Source organism: Periplaneta americana, chromosome 11, assembly GCF_040183065.1.
Source record: "Periplaneta americana isolate PAMFEO1 chromosome 11, P.americana_PAMFEO1_priV1, whole genome shotgun sequence".
Lineage (NCBI taxonomy): Eukaryota > Metazoa > Arthropoda > Insecta > Blattodea > Blattidae > Periplaneta > Periplaneta americana.
The window spans coordinates 173,495,734-173,515,970 of NC_091127.1; the positions used below are offsets into that span (position 1 = coordinate 173,495,734).

At 36.0% G+C, this 20,237-nt stretch overlaps 1 protein-coding gene across 2 annotated transcripts in view; it reads left to right on the forward strand.

Annotated features, from left to right (window-relative positions):
* The window catches only part of Dh31 (diuretic hormone class 2), a 718,880-nt gene that overhangs the window by 458,432 nt on the left and 240,211 nt on the right, over window positions 1-20,237 (forward strand). For both annotated transcript variants that reach the window (XM_069840508.1, XM_069840509.1), the window contains exon 2: window positions 17,426-17,544. In XM_069840508.1, coding sequence (XP_069696609.1) covers window positions 17,447-17,544 — 98 coding nt within the window. In that variant the 5' untranslated portion in view covers window positions 17,426-17,446. The remainder of the gene's footprint in view (window positions 1-17,425; window positions 17,545-20,237) is intronic.

Here is a 20,237-nt window from a genome sequence, read left to right on the forward strand (position 1 = left end):
TTTATATTAAGTATTTATAGAGCCTTAGGAAATGCATCAGCGAATCACAAGACGCACACGTTTAAATGTAGCCGACCGGCAACGTGATTGGCTGCCGGAAATTAGAGCGACGGGACTATAGTAAATGCCTTTTTTTTTTTTGTCATTTTAAAGCAATATTTCTGGTTTATTTACAATTTTCTAATGAATTGTAATGTAATGTGTATGAAATTTAAGTATTTGAAACAGTGACTAACTTTACTAACAATAGCAAATAAAAGTAATTTATATCTGTACTTAATATGCTAATAATCGTGCTTTAATACTATTGGTGTAATATGAATAAAGATCGACAATCCACAGTTAAAAATATGATATTGTCATGTCTTCACGATACCAAAAATCAGCTTTATAATTTTAAATATTAAGCTCGTTCTTATAGAAGTTATAACGTAGCATTCTGCATTTACAATAAATTATTTGCTTTCATATTTTCAAATCTTACTGTTACAATTTTGTGTTGCACGTGTTTATTATTGTAGGAGAAAGAAATTTGAGTGAGGAACAGTCAGTTATTGTCGCGTGACAGAAGGTACAAGATCGGTTAGTTAGAATCCCTAAATTCAATAAACCATTGAAAAGTAAACTTCATGCTAACGTTAGTGAATTTGGTGCCCGTGTGTTTTCAACCGATGGAACAGTTTTGTTATGTAAGGTTTGTGAAAAGACAGTTAATCACGAAAAAATATATTTTATAAGTCAACATATGTCACCTACGAAGTATATCATGTAAATTTATTGCTAAAATATATTATGCCTTTTTAAAATTTATAATGCTTTTCTCAAAGGTTATTGTGCCTTTTTATATTTTTATTGCCTTTTCTGCCTGTTTATTTTATCTATTATAAATGCCTAATAATAACGAATAGTGGTCTAGTAAGAAAATAGATATCAATGACTGCAACAAAAATAAAACAAATATAGAACGGGTTTAATCCTAATGTAATGTTATAATTTATCAAATTATCATGAATGGGTTGTCAAAAGGTATCAATTGTGAACAATAAAAGAAGAAATATTCTATTGCTGAGGAGCAAATTACAGGTATCTTCACCTCATGAACTGAATTGATTGCATGACTAGGACTACAGCGAGATATTGTTGGAACATATCTGAAGATTATCTTCGCCACAATTTTATTATTCGCACTATCAGACTAGTAGAGTACCGTAAAGTGGGGATATTTCGGACGCAGGGGTAACATCAGACAGTAATTCAATTTATCATATTTTATGTTGGTAACACCAGTTCACCAATGGGTCTTTAAAAATTGTGCAGAAACATAAGAACATAGTAAAAAGAACGGAAAAGATGCTAAGAACTGGTGTTACCAACATAAAATATGATAAATTGAATTACTGTCCGATGTTACTCCTGCGTCCGAAATATCCCCACTTTACGGTAGTGCAATGAGATATTAACTGAACATAGATCCACTATATTATCGATCAAATTTTTTGTATTCGACAAATATTGGAGTATAAGGGTAAGGTACATCAGTTATTCATAGATTTCAAAAAGGTACATTACTCGGTTCAGAGGTCCACACCTGTGGAGTAACGGTCAGCGCGTCTGGCCGCGAAACCAGGTGGCCCGGGTTCGAATCCCGGTCGGGGCAATTTACCTGGTTGAGGTTTTTTCCGGGGTTTTCCCTTAACCCAATACGAGCAAATGCTGGGTAACTTTCGGAGCTGGATCCCGGACTCATTTCACCGGCATTATCACCTTCACTTCATTCAGACGCTAAAGAACCTAGATGTTGATAAAGCGTCGTAAAATAACCCAATTAAATAAAAAATACTCGGTTCAGAGAGAAGTTTTATATAATATTCTTATTGAATTTGGTATTCCCAAGAAACTAGTTCGATTAATTAAAATGTGTCTCAATGAAACTTACAGTAGAGTTCGTATAGGTCAGTTTCTGTCGAATGCTTTTCCAATTCACTGTGGGCTAAAGCAAGGAGATGCACTATCACATTAACTTTTTAACTTCGCTCTAGAGTATGCCATTAGGAAAGTCCAGGATAACAGAGAGGGTTTGGAATTGAACGGGTTACATCAGCTGCTTGTCTATGCGGATGACGTGAATAAGTTAGGAGAAAATCCACAAATTATTAGGGAAAACACGGAAATTTTACTTGAAGCAAGTAAAGAGATAGGTTTGGAAGTAAATCCCGAAAAGATTATGTCTCGTGACCAGAATATTATACGAAATCGAAATAAAAATTGGAAATTTATCCTTCGAAGAGATGAAAAATAAATAAATAAATAAATAAAATAATTTATCATTAAAAAAAAACAAATTTCATGGAGCAAGAGTCACAAATATAAATGATACTCGGGAGAAAATTAAACGCAGAATAAATTTGTGAAATGCCTGTTATTATTCAGTTGAGAAGTTTTTGTCATCCAGTCTGCTGTCAAAAAAGTTGAAAATTAGAATTTATAAAACAATTATATTACCGAATAATTTCGAGGGAAAAATTGTTCCGCGGCCGGGCATAGAACCCGGGACCTTTGGTTAAACGTACCAACGCTTGATTTGAATTATATTACCGGTTGTTCTGTATGGTTGTAAAACTTCGACTCTCACTTTGAGAGAGGAACAGAGGTTAAGGGTGTTTGAGAATAAGGTGCTTAGGAAAATATTTGGGGCTAAGAGGAATGAAATTATAGGAGAATGAAGAAAGTTACACAACGCAGAACTGTACGCATTGCATTCTTCACCTGACATAATTAGGAATATTAAATTCAGACGTTTGAGATGGGCAGGGCATGTAGCACGTATAGGTGAATCCAGAAATGCATATAGAGTGTTAGTTGGGAGGCCGGAGGGAAAAAACCTTTGGGGAGGCCGAGACATAGATGGGAGGATAATATTAAAATGGATTTGAGGGAGGTGGGATATGATAATAGAGACTGGAATAATCCTGTACAAGATAGGGAACTATGGCGGGCTTATGTAAGGGCGGCAATGAACCTCCGGGTTCCTTAAATGCCATAAGCAAGTAAGTAAATTTGAAGATGTTATTAACCAATCAGTGATATTCTTGTATGTCATTCGTCGTTTCAGACGGTGGACCTGTGTTAGTTTTATAAGTTGCTAGCAAACGCTTCATGTTGTTCTGTTAAGATATGTCTTCTTCAATGTTAATTGCAGGGATTTAGTTTTCCTTCTTTATCACGCAGTTTTCTCATAATAAATTAACCCCATCATCATGCGAAGAAAATTTGTTTGCTCCACTTAATTTTCATGTTGCTGTTTCCATAACAACCGGCAGCTAAATGAGAAACATCAGACTGAGTAAGTAGAGGTCCAAAATAAAAGAGTTTGTAGCACACCAAATGACTGTGTGGCAATGTACTTGATTCTCATGCAAATGTGTAAACGCTTAGTTTTAAAAGTTTCGGACTTTTCTGTCGGGAAGAAAAAGAGTTTATATAATCATTATTCTCGCCTCATTAATACGCATTTGTACTTCTATATTACATCCCTCTTCACAGAAGGGAAAGACACTAAAACAGAGACAGAGAGGACGCTTCTTCGAGAGGAGTTTAATGACGTTATCACATTTAAAGACGACGAGGAGTCACAAGGGCTTTATCAATTGGTGAATACCTCGCAATATTTCATGGCGTAATAAAGAGCCCCTATTTCAGCAGAATTAATGCAGGGTTTTATGGAAGCTGATGCCTAGTGATATCGAACTTAAACGTCTGCGAAATCATGACGGCGCCGAGAATCTATTTAACTATCCTGTGACCCAAATATTGTTTCTTCTAGTTCCTAATTGATAATTACTTACTTACTGGATTTTAAGGAACCCGGAGGTTCATTGCCGCCCTCACATAAGCCCGCCATTGGTCCCTATCCTGAGCAAGATTAATCCAGTCTCTATCATCATATCCCACCTCTCTCAAATCCATTTTAATATTATCCTCCCATCTACGTCTCGGCCTCCCTAAAGATCTTTTTCACTCCGCCCTCCCAACTAACACTCTATATGCATTTCTGGATTCGCCCATACGTGCTACATGCCCTGTCCATCTCAAACGTCTGGATTAAATGTTCCTAATTATGTCAGATGAAGAATACAATGCGTGCAGTTCTGTGTTATGTAACTTTCTACATTCTCCTGTAACTTCATCCCTCTTAGCCCCAATATTTTCCTAAGCACCTTATTCTCAAACACCCTCAACCTCTGTTCCTCTCTCAAACTGAGAGTCCAAGTTTCACAACCATAAAGAACAACAGGTAATATAACTGTTTTATAAATTTTAACTTTCAGATTTTTTGACAGCAGACTGGATGATAAAAGCTTCTCAACCGAATAATAACAGGCATTTCCCATATTTATTCTGTGTTTAATGTCCTCCAGAGTGTCATTTATATTTGAAGAGTCCACTGCAAGAATGATGGATGTCACTTTCTTGTCGAAAATGAACCAAGACTGTCAATGCATAGCTTAAGACATATAGAATGTACATAGAGAGTTATATGGCATTAACACTGACAGGCATTGTCCAGTAATGATCGGAAAATCACAGATAAGCTTTCAGCGCTAGGCATTTTAAACTTTCAATTGCTTCTCTTGCAAAATGTATTCCAATTGACATCCATCATTCTTGCAGTGGACTCTTCATTTGTTACTGTTGCTCCCAGGTATTTGAATTTTTTCATCTCTTTAGAAGATAACTTTCCAAATTTTATATTTCCATTTCGTACAATATTCTCGTCACTAGACATAATCATATACTTTGTCTCTTCGGGATTTACTTCCAAACCTATCTCTTTACTTGCTTCAAGTAAAATTGTCGTGTTTTCCCTAATCGTTTGTGGATGTTCTCCTAACATATTCATGTCATCCTCATAGACAAGAAGCTGATGTAACCCGTTCAATTCCAAACCCTCTCTGTTATCCTGAACTTTCCTAATGGCATATTCTAAAGCGAAGTTAAAAAGTAAAGGTGATAGTGCATCTCCCTGCTTTAGCCCACAGTGAATTGGAAAAGCATCGGATAGAAGCTGGGCTATACGGAGTCTACTGTACGTTTCTCTGAGACACATTTTAATTAATCGAACTAGTTTCTTGGGAATACCAAATTCAATAAGAATATCATATAAAATTTCTCTCTTAACCAAGTCATATGCCTTTTTGAAATCTATGAATAACTAGCCCTATATCTCTTAATTACCTTCGTTAAATGTTGTAGGACTCTATATGACATAGAAACATGAATTTCGAAGTTGTCAACCATAATATAATTCCAGCGTTTCAAATTTAATATAGACTTACGTACCGACCGGTCCAGTAGCATAATAAATATATTCTGCGCAGAATGAACAAATACCGATACACAAACGCCTTCCAATCATTAAAATAAGGAGAACAGCACATCTTATCCATAATATCATGTGTCAATAAATATGCTGTTTGTCACAACTTATCATTCAGAAAAGTACTAAAAGAGAAAGGAGAAATAAATATGGGCTATTCCATGTGAAATCGATCAGTAAAAAACCTCGCATTTTTTTATACTCTGATTTTTTCCCTACTTATACATGGTGCTGAGGGGAGTGCATTTGCAAAAATATACTGTCGAAAGTCAAACGGTTCTCGTATTATTGAGCGACAAATTTAGCGTATTTTATAAAAACAAGCCTCTTTCAGCGCTCAGAACTCTGGAACCATTTACTGCAGAACATTGAACGAGAGCTCATTTTGAAGCTGACATTTGGTAGGTTATGTTAAGAAGTAATCATTTTTATTGTACACAGAGAGACAGATACTCTGAGTTTACTAGCTTTTAGGCCTTTTGGCCATTTGTAAAAATGTAAAAAAAAATATTGAGGAAAAACCTTGAATTATTAAGAGAGATTCGGCATTGTTTGCTTAGTGGCTTGGCAATAAGTTTCGAGGGTATTAAATATATTATTTTCACACGCCTAGACTTGAACGGCGCACTACCGCACGCACTGGCCGAGAGCTGAAAATAAGCGAGCGTTGGGCGTCATTTTACTCCTGTGTTTATGAAAATCTATGATAAAGCTAGCACAGCCATGCGCTGCTAGACGACACATCACGTGTTTGTCTCCTGGCCTTGCTTGTCTCGGCTAGATCCCGCCTCACAGTCAGCTGGTTAGTTCACGCGCGTACTATTTATTTTCTTTGTTTGATATTTTCAATACTTTCTTATCAACATACCATCAGTAGAAAAAATATGTGTTTATTTGTACCTTCAATGCGGAATCTAACTATATATTTTTAAAATATTTTTTCCTAGCCAAAGGCGTCTTAATGAGAAAAAATCTAAATTTCTCCATTTCCATAAAAAGTAAGAAAATCTGTTTATATGTCAATATAAACTTTAATTTCTCAGCATCAAAATAAACCATGATTTTGATCATTGAGTGAAAAGGTTTCGGAGCTACAACAGTTTAAAGTTGCTAATTTTATGACAATACGATAAATTTAAATATTTTTAATTTAAATACTATGAAGTTCTGATGCCTCAAACTTTGCACAAAGCACTGTAATCACAGTTCTCTACGTACAAAAAAAGTTTAATTGTATTTAGAAATTGTAAGGTCAATTTTCTCTATATTTCGGTCGATTTGAGATGGAATAGCTCAAATGTGTAGGTATTCAAAACACGAGAGTGTCTATGCAAAATAACAAAACATGTTGACAGACGAGATCGCGAGTATCCATTAGTTTATGTGAAGAATGAATCATCTCTGCAATTCAAAGTTAGAGTTAAGTAAAGCACTATCTAAATACCCGGGGAAAAAGGAAATGACGTCCATGGTGGTTGTGCGAGCCATATAATTTCATCAGAGAGTTACGTAAACGTGATATAACAGGTATTTCAGATACTGTAACGCGATTACAGAGAAGAATGGAAATGACGCCATTAAGTTAGAAGTTGAATTAATAATAAACGCCACCAATAAGGTCGTGCGCTTTACTTCTACGACATCACAATTCCCAGAGATATAATTAAAAGTTAACAAGCTCTTGATAGAAATTCCAGCTTCTCCGCGAAGAGTTTCCTGAAGGGAAGCTGTGTGCGTCAGACAATAGAGTAAGGGACGGACTCGGTACAACTTCAGCTTGTTTATAATCAGCACACCAACTAGAAAGTAAAGGCTCATTCACAATGAAAATTAAACATAATGTAAGCGTTAACTTAAGAATATAAACGTACGGTAAAATCAAGAAGTTATACCATCATTCACGATGGGAACATAAACATAACAGCGAACATACTTGGTAACCATGGAAACATAACAACGACGCCATTTCCTCATATTCTGTCGTGTACTTCAGCGCTCCACGATTGTGTTCTGTTTGCAAATCACGTAAGCATAAGCATGAAAGTTTGGAGTTTGTAAACTTTCATGTTAACGTCTTACGGCAATGTTAATGTCATTGTTTATGTGAATCATTGTGAATGATCCCATTTGGTAGTCTGGACGCAAATTTCTGTGTTTATGTTACGGTTATGTTTAATTTTCATTGTGAATGGGCCTTAAGATTTGTTACTGAGAAGCTTTCTCTTATCCTTATCATTTTGTCAAATACGCTACAGCACTTTTTTTAGGATGTATGTCCCCCTCATGCCAAAACCATAACTGTGCATTTCTTAATTCTGAGAGAAATGAGGTTAAACTTTCAGATGCCCTTATAAATTCAGGAAAACTTTATTTCAATAAACTTCCTGCATCATAATAAGTTGATTAAAATGAAGTTTCCTTGAATATATAAGTGCATTTGGAATTTTAAACTCTTTTTTCTCAGAACTAAGAAAATGCACATTCAGGATTTTATAATAATAATAATAATAATAATAATAATAATAATAATAATAATAATAATAATGATTTATTTTAGCTGGCAGAGTTAAGGCCGTAAGGCCTTCTCTTCCACTCAATCAGCAAAAAGTGTATATACATATGCATGAACTTACAAAGAATCCAACAATTTGATTGAGATGAGAGTTACATGTATACAAAAGTTATTTACAAATTAAACAACAAAATACTATGAACTATTAATTAAACACTGAAATAAACTGTGTAGCAGAATTAAACTAAAATACATAGAATGTTAATATATTTCAAATAATATTAGATAATAGAAAGAGATTATTACGAGACAATTAAAATACAGCACAATCAGGATGATGTCTAAAGAGAAAAGTAACAATGTAGTCAGTGATAGTTGAAATCAGTATGATTGGAGTGAAATGCTAATAAGGTTATCTTTTAAGCTGTTCTTAAAGGTGTTTATTGTCTTGCAGCCCCTAATACTTTGTGACAAGGAATTCCATTGACGCGAGGTGGATATTGTAAAAGATGATGAATAACAAGATGTTCTATGAAGAGGTATACTTAGCGTGCCACAGATAAGTGATCTGGTATTTACATCGTGGTTAGAGTATAGATAAGAGAAACGAGACGAAAGGTAATTTGGTGTTGAAGTGTGCAGAATTCGAAAGAGTAAAGACAAAGAGTGTAAAGTTCTACGTTCTTTAAGTCGGAGCCACGAGAGACTTGCGAAGGACGGTGATATGTGATCATACCGTCGGATGTTGCACACGTATCTGACGCACATATTCTGAGCTCGCTGTAACTTGACTGACAATTCAGAACTTAGGTCACTTAACAAAACGTCACAATAATCGGAGTGCGGCGTTACTAGGGTTTGCACTAGGGTAAGTTTTAGTTGCTGGAGCAAGAAGTTTCTCAAGCGACTCAAACAGTGAATGGAGGAACAGATTTTTTTTATCGTTTCTTTAACTTGAAAATTCCAACTTAGATTATTATCAAAAAAGAAGCCAAGATTTTTTACGACAGATGAATAAGGGATTGGCATGAAGGAGACGATATTAAAATATGTTGATCACATATGAATATCCTCTGATTGAGGTTCTGCCTGATATGTACATCTATTATCACGCAGTACATCTCACTTGACGATATGTGTCAGAGGAAGAACAATTTCTTTTTATTTTTTTTTATTTTTTTTATTGGGTTATTTTAAGACGCTGTATTAACATCTAGGTTATTTAGCTTCTGAATGATATGAAGGTGATAATGCCGGCGAAATGAGTCCGGGGTCCAACACCGAAAGTTACGCAGCATTTGCTTGTATTGGGTTGAGGGAAAACCCCGGAAAAAACCTCAACCAGGTAACTTGCCCCGACCGGGATTCGAACCCGAGCCACCTGGTTTCGCGGCCAGACGCTCTGACCGTTACTCCACAGGTGTGGACATTTCTTTTTATACATCTGAAGTCTGATTAGTGTAATGTGTAGCTAATTGGCGATGGATACACTAGAGGGGGAAAGGAACTGACCACCCTACCCCACCAGAGGATTCGCCATAGATTACCTGGCATTCGCCTTAGGGTTGGGGGAAACCTCGGAATGAACCCAACCTGGTTATCAGCGCAATCAGTCACCGGCGTGGCTCAGTCGGTTAAGGCGCTTGCCTGCCGGTCTGAAGTTGCGTTCGGGCGCGGGTTCAATCTCCGCTTGGGCTGATTACCTGGTTGGGTTTTTTCCGAGGTTTTCCCCAATCGTAATGTGAATGCAAGGTAATCTATGGCGAATCCTCGGCCTCATCTCGCCAAATACCATCTCGCTATCACCAATTTCATCAACGCTAAGTGGCCTAGTAGTTGATACAGCGTCGTTAAATAACCAACTAAAATAAAAAAATCAGCGCAATCGAGAATCGAACCGACACCCGAGCGGAACTCCGGATCAACAGAAAAACGTGCTATCGCCTGAGCTACGCCAGTTGCCATGACTTGAAAATGCGTTGGACAGCAGCAGTCAAAATTTTCATCCTCAACGTCAGACGAGGACTCGATACTTGACGCATAACAACTACACGAAGCATCACCGTCTTCAAGACTTTCGATGGCGTCAACCTCCCCATCGAAAAACGAAAAATTCGAGTGAAATCCACAGAGAAATATTGGAGGTGTATGGTGCTTGATTGTCTGGACCATAGCAACATTTTCAGGTGGTGCAGGTTCTTCGAAGAAGTCCGCCGACGAAGCACGTCCCGGCCGACAAGTGACCGCTGCAACACCACTCAATGTCAGAGGAATCATTAAGGCGGCAATCACACAACCTACAGTCCAGACCTCGCACCGTCTGACTTTTACCTCTTCGGACCAATGAAGAAATTGCTAGGAGGACAACGCTTCGGTTCGGATGAAAAAGTGAAATTAGTCGTGCACAGATGGCTACACGCCCAAAAATCAGAATTTTATGAACGAGGTTTACTGAATAATGTCACGATGGGAGAAATATGTCGAGAGACTTGGTTCCCATGTCGAAGAATAGGTAAAACCTGTAACTTTCTTGTGCTTTACTTCATTTGCTTACCTATGAAATACGTTGCCAGAAAAAATTGTTATGTGTTACTCGCTTATATTCTCGTATTAGTATATAACTGTATATTATATTTCAAGTGAATTCGTTATCACCTGCTTTTTTTCTATTCTCATTAAGTATTCCATGCGCCTCTTATTGGTATAATATAAATTATATACATATTATGTTCTTCCTCTGCTCTAAATCAATTACATGCTCTCAACAACGACACTCTATCACAGATGGCTTTATGGTTTGAATCTAATGGTTTCTTGCTTAATCAAGAAAAAACTATCAACATAACTTTCAGCCTAAATTATCTAATAAATAAGGACAACACACTCGACTTCACAAAATTTCTAGGACTTTTTATACACTCCAGTTTAACATGGGATAAGCACATCGAATACATATCCACAAAGCTATCAAGAGTTTTATATTTGTTAAAGAAATTAACGACTTGCGTTTCTCAAAATTATTTAAGATGTGCCTACTTTTCTTTCTTTCAGTCGATAATCCGATATTCCTTAATTTTCTGGGGAAATGAAACCAAAATTGGAAGCGTCTTGATTTTACAAAAGAAAGCCATTAGAATTTTATGTAAATCAAACTATCTGGAACATTGTCGGCCACTTTTCAGACAATCGCGGATTTTAACAATCATAAATTTGTATAATTATATATGATCTAGTACTTTACACTCGACAAAATATCGACAATTGCTCATTATATATGATCATGAAATTAGAAATAGTGAACAAATTAATGTTCCATATTGTAGATTACACAAGAGCAACACAAACATTTTAATTATGGGGATGAAATTATATAATAAGCTCCCCAGTCAATATTATAAATTACCAATTAATACCTTCAAAACTAGATTTTACAATTGGTTATTAAGGGAAGAGGATGGTATTTTTTGGTGAAAAATGAGTAAATTTTCAAAAAACAATTTTTTTCCTTAAAATACTCTGTGATATGTGTAGAATACATTGTATAATATTTTGTGGGTATTTGTGTCCTTATCGGTTGTTGAGACGCCATTTTTAAAGTTCCTGCGCTCTGGATTTTTAAATTACACCGCACTTTGTTTGTTGTTTCCGGAACTTCATTTTTTTTTCAAAACCAAATTTTTCTTTAAAATACTCTGTGATGTGTGTGTAATACATTGTATAATATTGTGTGGGTATCTGTGCCCTTATTGGATGTTGAGACGCCATTTTTAAAGTTCCTGCGCTCTGGATTATTAAATCACACCCCCTTTGATTGCTGTTTCTGGAACTTTATTTTTTTTGCTACATAGCCAGACAAAAATCGATATAATTTTTGAACTATTAAAGATATATGAATGAAATTTAGAATACACATTCTCTAGACTACTAGGAAACTTTTCTCTGTAACGGAATTTCCCTAATTGATTTCATTTTAAAAATAAGTCTCTCTGTTGCAAGAAAGAAAATAAAAAAAATGTTATTAAATTTTTATTGTTTATTTTACAAATGTAGGAACTAATATCAAAATTCTGTTATAGACAGTTTGTAGAGCGTGCTTTTACAAATAAATTGTAACATTGTGTTTGAATTTATCTTTAAAAATGGCTTAGATATATCGAGTTTAGTAAAATCCTGCATTGGGTACATTTTTTTTTTTCAAATCTGGCTCCCAAATAATTTATTCAAAATATTTATATTTTGTTGAGTTGCTATAGCCGTGAGCTCTCTACATACAAAAAATTAATATTTTACACCAAATAGGAAAAAAGTTTTAAAAATTACCATCCTCTCCCCTTAAATAATCCTTTTTATTCAGTTGCTGAGTTTTTCAACACAAATGTGTATGAAATTGTATTTTAATAAATAAGTTTAATTGCAATTTAGTTAGTTTTCTTTAATTTAAAAGTTTCAATGTTTTTTTAAATGTATTTCAATGTATTCTGACGAAGCCTAAAACTGGCCAAATAAATTGAATTGAATTGAATTAATCGTCGAGTTTATCTCGAGCAGTGTATGTCTTATAAATTCTATATACTCCCCTTATATTGTGTGACTGCTCTTGATTATATGTAATCTGTAAGCTATCTTTTTTGCGTTGATTTGTATTCTTTTTATGTATTTCATATATATTATTCAAACTTGGTTGAGTGGAAGAGAAAACCTTATTGCCTTAACTCTGCCAGGAAAAATAAAAGTACTGCCACTATACTTAAGCATTACAAACAACCATCAAGATACATCACAGAATAATTGGAACAAGTAGATCTACAAATACGTCAGAGGTTAACACGCTATAATGAATTAAGTTGCTTGCAGAATGAAACATAGACGGTGAAGATATATGGACAGGCGGCACGCTAGGCCTGGCGTAACAGTGTGGCGACATCTTTGCACACGATTAGCGAGCTCGTAGCTGCGATTTCACAACTGAGGAGATGTAACCACGCTTCATTTTGTTGAATGTGTACAGACAGTCTCTTTTCTAAGAATTTTTTTGCAAAACTGCGTCGTCATGTTTAAACGTAGCAATTAAGTCCTCCTTAATTCTCAAGACACCCATAAACTTTTATAATCCGCGTATTTTCAATGATGCCAACCAATTCAAGTTAGCCTTACGAATATAACATTGCAATGTAATGCAGTGGTAGTGCTTTATGGTCGTTTCTGGCTGCAAATTCAGCGAACTCGGGAAATGTTTGTATATAGTAAAGAAAAATGGGAAGGGAAAACTAAGGTATAAACAAATGTATATAAATAAGAAATATTAATTAAAGGGAAAGAGTTATTGTTATGAAATAATTAGAATAATTATACGTAGTATAGAATGTATAATAATAGATATTAACAGTAAAATGTAGTTAAGAGTGGTTTCCTGGAAAACAGAAATGTAACAGGGCCACCATTAACGAATGATACAGAAATTGTGCATGATATTGATGACAATAAGTATACATACATATACATACATTCATGACGTAGAACGCTCGTAACCTGCTTTGAATGAGACTCAAAGCAACCCATTCTGGCATGCCTGGTTTAAGGGGAGGCAGAGGTGAAATTTTCGAACAAAACTGAAGAAAAAACGAAAATTTGGTTTTTTCCATTTTTATTATCTTTATTTTGACATTCCGATATTAGTTTTCCATTTTGTGCCCTTAAAAGTATGAAATTAAAACCAAGATAACTGTATTACTATATTATTCCCATAATAAACTAATACTTATCATTATTTATATACCTTCTCTGAAGATATAAATAAAAAGAAACATTGAAAATTTCTTACAATATGGTGCATGGAGCATTTTATATCAAACGATATAAAGTTTTATAAAATTATTAATATTTACAGAACTATTGTACTTAGAAAGTTAAAACTTGGTATGTCCTTTACTAATAGCATACTTAGTATCCATGATCAATTTCAAATAAATCGAATACGTTTTGTGGATTTTGAAATATTCACCTCTGCCTCCCCTTAAGACAGTATAAGAAAAAATACTGTACAACACAAGAGACACCTAATCTAATCTAACCTAACCTACCTAACCTGTCACATAATACTACACACCTGTAGTAAAATTCTTCACGTTTAATATAATTTCATTTGCATGTGTTACCAATCCTGCTATTCGTGTCGTGAGCCATCTAGTGGAAGTTTTTTTTTATTTTTTATTTCATTTTTTAAATTTGGTTATTTAACGACGCTGTATCAACTACGAGGTTATTTAGCGTCGATGAGACTGGTGATAGCGAGATGGTATTTAGCGAGATGAGGCCAAGGATTTGCAGTAGATTACCTGGCATTCACCTTACGGTTGGAGAAAACCTCGGAAAAAACCCAACCAGATAATCAGCCCAAGCGAGGATCGAACCCGCGCCCGAGCGCTACTTCAGACCGGCAGGCAAGTGCCTTAACCGACTGGATCGTACTTTATCGTAATGGCAGGAAGAAAACATGGCGACTTTCATAATAATTACATTTAAATATATTAATATAGTGATAATTCCATATATATATTGTACAATAAGAATTGAAATGTGAAGTGGCTGTGATAAATGTATTGAAAATTGGTTTATAGCGCCACATTGACAGTGATAAAAGTGTGCAATATTCCTTCAGTGGCCGGTCAATACTCTGCCTTGACCCAAAAAATTACTCATCTGATATCTTCAAAGCTGGAAGGCACAGATCACAGACATAACACGTCTCACTCTTGTATCATAAGACCTCTCAACTGGAGATGCAGGACTGCCACATCACACTCAGAACTAGGAAAAAAACTAGATTCGGATCTTTGCCCCGTGCGCACTTTTGCCCCTGCCTACCCTATGTTCTTCCCTGCTTCATAAGAAATGTTACATCCAAGTAGTTTGTCTCACTCTTCTCTTATAATCAATTCTATATTACAATACCTATCGCCTGAAGGAAGTAAGTTTCAAGTCCCTACAGAGAATCGAATCCAGGTCCGCTATAAACAATACTTTACTTCATTATTCCCGTAGCTATTTCACCAATTTAGGCAATATTGATTTCTCGGAAAGTATTCGTTGGCTGAAAATCAATTGAGGCATAATCATTTGAAATTTAGTATTTTCCCTTTATGGCAGGGAGATAAACCAACTCCGAAGCCTGTCAAACCAAAAATATGAGCTTTACTGTGTTGACAAAGATAATCCAGCGGATTTGCTCTCTATGATTAATGTTGCAAGCGTAATCATTTTCTCCAAATCAAACTTCAGGTACTGACTGGACACAAACGACTATTTTACTGCAGTACATTATGCAACGAGCCTATAATGGTAGTATTTAAGACGCGAGTATGTTTATGAAACGAGCTAATAAGTAAACATAAAGTGATACAAAGTGTGTGTATAAGCAGTGTATGTTAAACAGTGATGTTTATGGACGTTGTAAAAATAGTGTTTTTGAATGTATTGTAAAGTAATAGTAATATAATAAATTGAATTATCTAAGTATTTTTTGCAGTCTTTTCCATTGCGCTGTACAATAAATACCCAAAGAATACAATCCCAATTATCTAACCTTTTGCTTTATTTTTTGTCTCTGTCTAGTTATATTTTAATTGGGTAGTGTAAAAATAGATCGTCTCTTTTATCTTCCTGTTGGCTCTGGTAAGAATTTTCAGTAGAAGATGCTGTGAGAAATAAAAATGTAAATGTTTTATTTTAAATTGGCTTAGTTTTGAATATTGATGAGGGTGGGAGGGAATACTTTCTGCACAGTTTAACATTTTCGTCACCAGGTGTGCTGCTAAATGGAGTAATTACTTTTTATTTTCGCTACTTGGTGCGCTGCTAGATGTAATAAGTTCGCCTACTCCCAACAGGTGGCAGAAAGATCAATTTCTACATTAGCGCCTCTAGCATGTGTTACGGGAAACTCAGTAAATTTCGCATCCTATTATACAGGGTGTTTCAAAAATACGGGGCATAATTTCAGGTATGTATTTCCCACATGTAGACAATCAAAATAGTTCATTACAACATGTGTCCGAAAATGCTTCATTTCCGAGTTATGGCCTTCACAACATTGAAAGTCACCGGAACGTTTTTCTTTCCACAGGTCGTTGTCATTGCAGAAGATGTTCAAAATGTCCACCTCCTGCTTGAATACAGACCTCACATCGATGTCTCATTGACCTGCGAATACGATCCCAAACTCCAGGAGTATTGCGTATGTCCTCAGAACATGCCACAATTCGATTCCGAACGGATTCCAAATCAGGCACCGGAGACGAATAAACCAATGATTTTAAATGGCCCCACAAGTAGAAATCGAGAGGGTTCAGATCAGGTGAGCGTGGAGGCGAAGCAATTGGGCCACCTCTACCTATCCATCGATCAGGAAACCTTCGATCCAAATACCGGCGAGCAGTACGACTGAAGTGTGCAGGAGCGCCATCATGCAAGAAGTGAATGTGTTGACGATTGATCAGTGGAGTGTCTTCTAAAACATGAGGTATGGTGTTTTCCAGGAAGTTTGTGTACGTCTGCCCCGTAAGTCTGTTTACAAATACATGGGGTCCAACTAATCGATCACCAATGATACCGGCCCGCCCACATGTTGAGGGAGAACCGCACCTGGTGATGAGATGGAACAGTTGCACTTGAGTTTTCATACGCCCATACATGCTGATTGTGGAAATTTGTTATGCCATCTCGTGTGAACTGTGCTTCATCTGTAAATAATACTAAGGCAGGAAAGTTCGGATTTACACCACACTGCTGCAAGAACCACTAACAGAACCTAACTAGTGCAGGGTAATCTGCTGGTGACAGGGCCTGTACACGTTGCAAATAATAAGGATACAATTGATACTCTTTCAACAGTCGTATGAGGAACATTGACTTGCAACGCTACCCTTTGTGTGCTGATAGAAGGAGTCATGTTCACAGCCTCCAGAATCTCCTCCTGTACTTCTGGAGTTGTAGATCTTGGTCGTCCCCTTTCCAAACCAGGAGAGTTAATTTTTCCATACTCGCACAGACGGTAATGGAGACGTACAAATGTCTTCCGCCGATCTGGACATTGTCGCTGTGGGTACCTCTCCTGGTACAAACGACGAGCCAGCGCAGCATTGCCGTCCGCCTTACCGTACATGAAGTGTATCTCTGCCAGCTCTTGATTTGAATACATTTCGCACAGTCTAACGCCTAAACAACACTGAATGTAACCTTCGCCTCGGAATGAAATGTCAGAGTGCCCTCTTAATGTCTCCTTTGACGGCAACGACCTGCGGAAAGAAAAACGTTCCGGTGAATTTCAATGTTGTGAAGGCCATAACTCGGAAATAAAGCATTTCCGGACACATGTTGTAATGAACTATTTTGATTGTCTACATTTGGGAAATACATACCTGAAATTATGCCCCGTATTTTTGAAACACCCTGTATATTTATCCATTGTAACACTTTTAACTATGCATTACGATGTGACAAAACTTGCAGTCAAGTAATCTGAAATCTGTCTGTTGCAGGCAAATCCCGACCTCAACGCCATGAACTCCTGCGCTGTTCTTCTAACAAGCGCCCTGCTGGTTGGGGCCATCCTGATGTTAAGCGTGGCCGATGCTGTAGAGAGCGCCCCTCTATCAAGGTATGTTAAATATTATGTTTTATTTAACTACGCTCTCAACTGTCGACGTTATCAGCGTCGCCGGTCTGCCGGAATTTTGTCCCGCAGGAGTTCTTTTACATGCCAGTAAATCTACTGACATGAGCCTGTCGCATTTAAGCACAATTAAATGCCATCGACCTGGCCCGGGATCGAACCCGCAATCTCCGGCACAGAAGGCCAGTGCTATACCAACTGCGCCAACCAGGCCGACTCAAGGTATGTTGAAAACAGGCTTGCAAAATAGTAAACCATCTAAAACGTTTACAACTTCAACATTCTATGTTTACATTTTTATTTCCCTATATTCGCAGTATATAAAGGGGACAAAATTAATTATAGACGCTTTTAAGTCAAACATTATTCGGCGTCGACATTAAAGGTGGTGAGAAAATTGCACACAAGTATGCAAGAATGCAAGGGTTAAAGTTAAGTGAATACCATAGTTTAATGAAGATTGACATATCATTTAGTTTGAATGTGTTTTCTTTATATTACTTGCTATATGTTTCCAGTGAATTAATTAATTAATTCATTTATTTATTTATTTTTATTTACTTATTTATTTATTTAAAGTAAAGAGGTCAAGCAATAACCAGAAAAGCTATTTATTTTAATCTTTCAACATCTTTCCAGTTTGTTCCTTTACTTCAGATTCTTTTCAAAAGTCGGCTACTTTATTGCGGCTCATGCCAGACTTGACACGGGTTTTCCCTGGAAGAATTAGAAAGAAGGTGGGTAAGGTTACAAATTGCATGGGAACGGCTTGTTAAGACGTGTGCAGAACAATTATAGTTCGAGACAAATCACGTCGTCCTCGTCCCATCCACCGCATGAAGGCAACGCTACTTTCTGAGTGATTTTTACAATACAAGGTAGTTGTATGAGAAAGGTTGCCTTTTGTTCGCTCATATTTACAGTGGGTGAGTGCCTCTATTACTTTCTGGAACTGAGAATGTTATGTTTCGTCCCGAAATATATCCTTTCTTGGGTAGGGTAAAAAGGCTTTTTAAATCTTTGTGTTTCAAATTGTAAACTTCCCCAGCAGAAGTTTTTCTTTTTCCTTTCAGAGAAGTAAAAATGAATAAAACCCCTAAATATGTAGATTTATGTAATACCATGCCATAATAGCTATGTAAAAAATGTAGTACCAAATTTTAATATATTAATGGTAATTACAAGATTCGCAAAGATTTGTTATTTATAGCCTATATGGTTAGGTTGAAAGGAATATAATATGTAATTACATAAAAATTCGGTCCCTAATCATCAGATCTGTGAGCAAACTGCAGTGGCAGTATAACTTCGTCCATATTATATTTAATTTTATGGACGATAGTATATGGAGGACGGTATAAATCTGGCAAGGGAACAGACGTATCCCGAGGAAACTTCACCAACACCGAAAATTCCACCTGAGTTTGTAAGAAGTTGAATTCAGGTCTCAGTCATACTCAAAAGGACGCTCAATTTTTTATGACTAACGGTGAAGTGAAACATTATAATACCAACAGAATATCCATAAACAAATAACTAGATATCTAATCCAAAACAAAATGATCAAAAACAAAGCCACACAATAAGATGTCAGGCGAAAATAATTTATTCTCATAAATCGATATGCGTGACGTGCTGAAGAGGGTTGTAGGAATGTAACGCCATAAGGGGGAAACGTAGACTACCAGTGCTAACACGAAATGCTGGTCTCTAGGTAACGATTCACATTGTTCTCTAGCAGTTTGCAGCAATTTGCATTTCTACAACTTATGGGAAACCAATATTCGACTTGTCTTCGTTCAAATGGTTCCAATGAAATAACAACGACGTACTTTTGTGGTATATGCAAATAAAGACTAAACATATATGTGTCGTGTTCTAGAAATAGCAGCAAATTAATTTCTACAGCAAAACTCACTTGAAGCAACTGAAACAATAATTTCATTTTTCCAAAATGTATTTCAAGTCTCGTATGTTTCAATTTAAGAAGCGCTACAACTGAGGATTCTGTTTAAAGTAAGCGGACGAAAGGATAAATTGAAGGTTTTTTTTTTTAAAACAACAGTAGTCCAAAACCAAACATTTTCAGGAGAAACAAAAAACTATCTGAACTTCAAATATGTATGTATGTATTTATTCACACTGCAGTGGGTATATACCCGGTGGCAGTGGTAACTAATTACACTCAATAATGACAATAATAAACTTATTAATTAAAAATACAATTAATAATAATACTAATAATTAATAATAATAATAATAATAATAATAACAACAACAACAGGGAATATACTAAATTAAATGAAACGATCACTTAAAATAACATTTGAAATATTCTAATTTGTATCTTAAAACTAAGATCGAACTAAAACCCACGAATATATGTTCATATCTGCACAAGTATCTTTCAACATTACACTCATTTCGCTGTCAACTCACTCACTGCACTGGAACTACGACACATTTCACTGATTCTATCCTGATTTCACTAACACTTCAAAAACATTTCACTGTTCAAATTCTTTGCACTGCCACTATAAACTATAAAGCTTCACTGACAGGAACACGTTTCACTTACACAGCACACTTCACTGACACGACATACTTCTTCACTGATACAACACACTTCACTGACACAACATAATTCTTCACTCAGACAACACTTCAATAACAACATA